General features: G+C 40.0%; 1 protein-coding gene across 2 annotated transcripts; it reads left to right on the forward strand.

Annotated features, from left to right (window-relative positions):
- Window positions 1–3,229: 3,229 nt before the first annotated feature.
- On the forward strand, window positions 3,230–5,535 carry LOC148862767 (putative cytochrome c oxidase subunit 5C-4). Of its 2 annotated transcripts, XR_016110938.1 has the most exons (4): window positions 3,230–3,363; window positions 3,703–3,820; window positions 4,169–4,622; window positions 5,141–5,535. XR_016110938.1 is itself a non-coding variant. In XM_088981707.1 (2 exons), exon 2 carries the CDS (start codon window positions 5,147–5,149, stop codon window positions 5,351–5,353), a length of 207 nt encoding a protein of 68 aa, XP_088837833.1. In that variant the 5' UTR covers window positions 4,513–4,622; window positions 5,141–5,146; the 3' UTR covers window positions 5,354–5,535. The 2 variants fall into 2 exon arrangements, 1 of the variants encoding a protein (XP_088837833.1); XM_088981707.1 differs by lacking the exons at window positions 3,230–3,363; window positions 3,703–3,820 and having other exon boundaries at window positions 4,513–4,622.
- The last annotated feature ends 484 nt before the right edge of the window (window positions 5,536–6,019 follow it).

Genomic DNA, 6,019 nt, shown 5'->3' on the forward strand with positions numbered 1-6,019 from the left:
ATCATTGCTTATAATAAATCCCAGGAATAATATATTATCATTCATAAAGATGCATTTCTTCAAATTAGCATATAATTTATTTCCCTCAATGTTTTTAGGACCTCCCTAATATGTCCCACATGCTCAGTGATAGATTTGCTGTATATCAAAATATCATCAAAATAGACTACCACAAATTTACCAATGAAGGGGCGCAATACCTGGTTCATCAGCCTCATGAAAGTGTTGGGTGCGTTGGTTAGTCCAAAGGGCATGACCAACCACTCGAACAAGCCATCTCTAGTCTTGAAGGTTGTCTTCCATTCATCTCCGAGACAGATCCTGATTTGATGATATCCACTCCTGAGATCTATTTTTGAGAAAACTACAGCTCCGCTTAGTTGGTCCAGCATGTCATCCAGCCTAGGAATGGGGAATTTGTACCAATGGTGATCTTGTTAATGGCCCTGCTGTCGACACACATTCTCCAACTGCCATCCTTCTTAGGTGTTAATAAGGCAGGTACTGCACAAGGACTCATGCTGATTTGAATGTGCCCCTTTTTCAATAATTCTTCTACATTTTCTCGTAAAATTTCATTCTCCTTAGGACTCATCCTGTAATGTGGGAGGTTAGGTAGACTAGCACCTAGAACAAAATCAATATGGTGCTGTATATCTCTCATGGGAGGGAGCTCATTTGATAACTCCTCTGGAACTACATCATTAAATTCATTCAGTAGTCCCTGTATTTCAGCTGGAATTGTATTTTCATCATTAACATCTTCTCCTTTTACTACTAACAAATGTATCTCATGAGTATCCTTACATTCTTTAACAAATTCAGCATGATGATGGGTGATGGGTGATGGTAAGGAAATTTTTCTCATGTGCCTTTGGAGTATTTGTAATACTTTTTTCTGCTATGGTAACAAAGTATAACGTGTACCTTCTTTTTCAAGTTGGTAGGTATTCTTCCTACCCATGTGCCTTGCATCTGTATCAAATTGCCAAGGCCTCCCTTGCAGCGTTCTTCCACTCGTACGCCGCCTCCTTCCTTGATCCACCCAATTGTGTATGGGTTGGGATTTTTTCAGAAATCAGCTGTAATTGTTAGATGACATCCCTGCAAATAATATTTTCCTGACTACCACTGTCAATAATTAAATTAAATAATTTTCCCTTGACAGTACATCTGATACGAAATAATCTGTGCCTTTGAGAAGTATCCTTATTTCTCTAGGACAACATTAATTTTCTTACCACACAAGTATACTCCTCATGTTCATATGGACCCTCTTCATCCTCCCCATCAGGTCCACAATATACTTCTTCCTCAATATCTTCTTCCTCTTCCCTTTCTACCATATTAACTACCTTCCTCCTGGGGCAGTCATTGGATCTATGTCCAACCTCATTACATTTAAAACATTTAATAGGATCAGGCCTTGCATAAGGGTTACTGGGTTTAGGAGGGTTGGAAGGATTACCTTGAGTATGTCCTCCTGTAGTAGCCTTACCGGCGTCACTTGTACTTGCCGGGTGAGAAGGTGGTACTGCTGGAACTGATTTATTCCTGTCGACAGTTGCCGGTCTGTTGTCGCTCTTGCTGTACCGGCGATAATTGTCACTGCGTGCCTTGTCCTGGAACATTAATTCTGCTTTCAAGACTAGGTTCCTTGCTTCCTGCACATTGAGAACCATCTATACACCAATTTTATCTCTGATAGACGGTCTTAAACCGCTTAGATAACGGACTGCCTACTGGTTATCACTTTCAGATAATTGATTTCTTTCAGCTAATCTCAAAAATTCAGATGTATATTCATTAACACTACGAGAACCCTGTGCACACCTCTGATAAGATTCAAACATATATTGTTCATAGTCAGGGGGTAAAAATCTACATCTGATTAATTGTTTCATGCGCCTCCAGGTTCGAACAGGACCCCTTCATTCTCTCATCTGGGTCTCTCTCATCCGTTCCCACCAAACAGATGCGCCTCCCTTTAATCGGAAAGCTACTAATTTTACCCTTCGTTCCTCTGGTATTTCCATGTAATCAAAGAACCTATCGACTTCTGTGATCCAATCCAGAAGTCCCTCTATACCAAGATCTCCACTAAAAGTAGGAATATCTACCTTGAGTTTAAATTCATCATTATTCCTACGGGGGTTGAAATTACCTTGATTGTGCCAATTTCTACCGTTTCTGTCGTTGCCGGGAAGAGCTGGAGCACCATTAAATTTGAAATCGTCATCATTGTTGTTGACAAGAACTGGGTGTCGGGACGCAGTAGCGACGGGTGGTCTGTCGTGGTTGTCTCCTGCGATCTGCTGTGGATGTTCCCGGATTCGTGGGACAACCTCCCGTAACAAGGTTTGCAGTTGTTCAATCACCTCTGCCAACTGTAGTTCGATGTTACGTGTGGCTATACGCTGCTCTTCGATTGCTCTCCAAACAGCTGGGAACCCCTGATCTCCGTCACGGGGTGGGTTGCGACTGCTACCGTCTGGGTTGGACATGACTGGGCGAATTCCCTGCTCTGATACCACCTGACGCAGCGTGGAAGCAATGAGAACAGAAGCTGGCTATGCAAGCACCGGGCGTCCGCTAGCACCTAGCGAAAAACACCGATTTCTCTAGGAGAGAGAAAAAGGTGGCGAAAATATGAAGAAGAGAAATTGAAGAAATTCTAAAAATTTGAAGTATGAATTGATTAATAATTATGGGAAATAACAGTATTTATAATACATTGAGAAATTATAAAAGAACTAGGAAAAGGAATTAGATTTGATCTAACACATCTCAAACTTGTAGATAGGATCGAACTCTGCTTGACTTGATCTCCCCCGTCCGATCTCCCTTGATCTTATCCATGCATGAATCTTGGATTATCTAGAATTCTTGAATTCTTGATGAGCCTTGGATTCTTTGAATTCTTGATTTATCTTGGAATCTTGTCCTTATCCTAGGAGCTGCCGCCCCTAGGGTGAGATGGGCCTTGGGATGGTGTAGACTTCTTGTGACCGGAGGAGAAGATCACAGCTCACAAGGTCAATTTGTGGGCGATTGGGAAATCGGGCTCATTACTGGTCAGTTCAAATTCCGAAATTCTCTTCAGCTGCACATTCGTGCTTCTCTGAATTTGTCATAATTTTTAAACTCATGGCTTCTAATAGGTGCTTCTGTTTCTACATATTGTGGTAAATATAAACTAATAAGTCGAACCGAATTGAAATAGATACAATTACTTTAGAGGAATTCGTTGCCCATGCATCGAGTTTCAAGTAAGGAAATTGTGTAGACTTCTTGTGACCGGAGGAGAAGATCACAGCTCACAAGGTCAATTTGTGGGCGATTGGGAAATCGGGCTCATTACTGGTCAGTTCAAATTCCGAAATTCTCTTCAGCTGCACATTCGTGCTTCTCTGAATTTGTCATAATTTTTAAACTCATGGCTTCTAATAGGTGCTTCTGTTTCTACATATTGTGGTAAATATAAACTAATAAGTCGAACCGAATTGAAATAGATACAGTTTAGTTAACCAAAGGATAATTCTTTCATGGAGTTAAACTGGCCACTTATTCTTCTTTTTTCTTTTTAATTGCATGTTAATGTTAATCTTATAACTTTTCATTGTCTGCAAGGATCCGACGTTTAGGTACATCATTACCTGCTGTGACAGGATATCACTCTTCTTTTTTCGTGTAAATATGCAGAGCCTGTCTTGTCACACAAATGCAATTGAATGTGTAGCTTTTGATTCAGTAGAGGTTTTGGTGGTTTCTGGAGCTTCTATTGGTGCAATAAAGCCGTGGGATTTGGAAGAAGCAAATAGTAAGTCTATTCTTTTCACCCCATTGATTGTTTAAGTTGAAAAACACTAACTAAATAGTTTAAGTAGTTTAAGTACCAAGATATGGCACCTGAAAATTGGAACTCATGACACATGCACTGTAATAGAATGCATCAGTTAATGACTCAAGGAAGCATATAATTGAAATAATCCTGTTGTTTGGTCTCAGTTGGGCTTGGGAACCTAATTGCTTGCATCCCAAATCTGACTTATTAATTTTGTTGATTAGGACCTTCACATAACAATTCCTTCACTTTTTAAACTAAAGCTTGTATTTGGAGATTTTTTGGCATTTTCTAATTTGTTTTATGATTCTTGTTGAAGTGTAGTTGTTCGCACCCTTACTGGACATAGAATCAATTGCACCGTCGTTGAATTCCATCCATTTGGTGAGTTCTTTGCATCTGGTTATTTGGATGTTAATCTAAAGATTTGAGACATCAGAAAGAAGGGATGCATTCACACATACAAGGGCCATACTCAGGGAATCAGTACCATTAGATTCACTCTTGATGGCCGCTAGGTTGTTTCTGGTGGTCAATACAGGGCCAGGGGTGCGTGTAGACTTCGGAGAGAGTAGGGACACGTGAAAAGCATGCATGCCAAGGCATCGATGCGATCGAAGCAAGACCGTTCAACAATTGAACCCAACATTTTAGGTGGGCCACTGCATCTAAAGGTTGGTTAATACTGTAATAGATGCTCTCATTGCTGGGCTTCTCTACTCCAGAAGGTTCTGTGACAACACACTCTGTTCCGAATTGCAGTATTGGAGATTAAGAGGTGAGAAATTCATCGAACTCTCTCAACTTTTCATATTAGTTCTCTTCTTTTTTTAGATGCTTTTGCCTTTGAATTTTGGTCTTTATTCGATAAGTGACGATTCCTGTTGTCATTTCCTCCTTTCTTCTCTTGTTTCTTTTTCTGCTCAAATTCTCTCTCTTATTATTAGTTTCATTCCTTTATGTTCAAGGCCACTTCATATTTGGGGTTCCTCTGCACTTCTTTAAGGAGAGAACGATCTCACTTATTGTTTCCACAACTAGTTCTATAACTTCTTTCCAGTTTCAGTGTTGCCGCAAGTATCAAAGACTTGACTGTACTTTTGAGAGTTTATTTGTTCCTCTGTTAAGTGTGAAGGATTGCCAAATGAAATTCTGAATAGTAAACCTTCAGTAGTGTTAAAGAAGCTTTCTAATTTTCAAATCTAATTTCATGTATGGCTCATGGCTGGTGACAATGAGTCAATGACTCGGTGAGAGTACTGATTTCTGTTAGACAAAAAAAAACTGCATGCACAGAGAGAGATGGGTGTTACCCAGAGGATTGGTCATGCATCGTACAACAAAGGCTCTGGGCCTAGCGTACTGAAGGAGATAATGTATGGGATGGCACTGGGCCTGATTGCTGGAGGCTTTTGGAAGATGCACCATTGGAGCTATCGGAAGAGAACCAAGGAATTCTATGACCTGCTTGAGAAAGGTGACATCAGCGTCGTGGTTGAAGATGAGTAGCCGAGTTGATGGAATGGAATATTAGGATTAATAAAGTATATAGGGTCTGTTAGGTTGTAGATGTTTCTTTTTCATTCTGTTACTGTAGTGTTGTGTTGGTTAGCCAGATCACATGCAGATGTAGATTGGGATTTTTTTTAATGGGTATTAAAGCAAAATATCCGTTAGAGGTGGGAGTACAATCACTTGTCTAATCACACTTGCCTATCACACAACCCCCCACCAACACACCTAATACAAATATACGAGAAACATAAGAAGCATTTGAATGAGATATCTTAGATTGATCAGCTGAAGCAAATTAATTAAAGATGTATCACATCGATTATATAAAATCTGACTTAACAATTTCATTTACATGACTACTCAAAGCAGACTTATCTCCATTATTGAAATTTTGTTATTCCTTACTGCCCACATGTAAGATAGCTCTAGGCTCTAAGCCATATTAGATATTAGAGTGACAGAAAATGCATTAGAGAAGAGACTTTTCTTCGGTTCTTCCTGCCTGCTCACAGACAGGACAAGACGTTTCAGTAAGTAAGACAGTAACCAAACCTTTCCTAACCAAAATTCACCTACAACTAATCAAACCCTTCACAACTCTCCAGATAAAGAGCATAAAACGGGGTGGGCCTGGAAGTAGAACAGGAAGCTTCCAAATAT

The sequence above is a fragment of the Nelumbo lutea genome, chromosome 3, assembly GCF_056320005.1.
Source record: "Nelumbo lutea isolate HS-2025 chromosome 3, American lotus-T2T, whole genome shotgun sequence".
Classification (NCBI taxonomy): Eukaryota; Viridiplantae; Streptophyta; class Magnoliopsida; order Proteales; family Nelumbonaceae; genus Nelumbo; species Nelumbo lutea.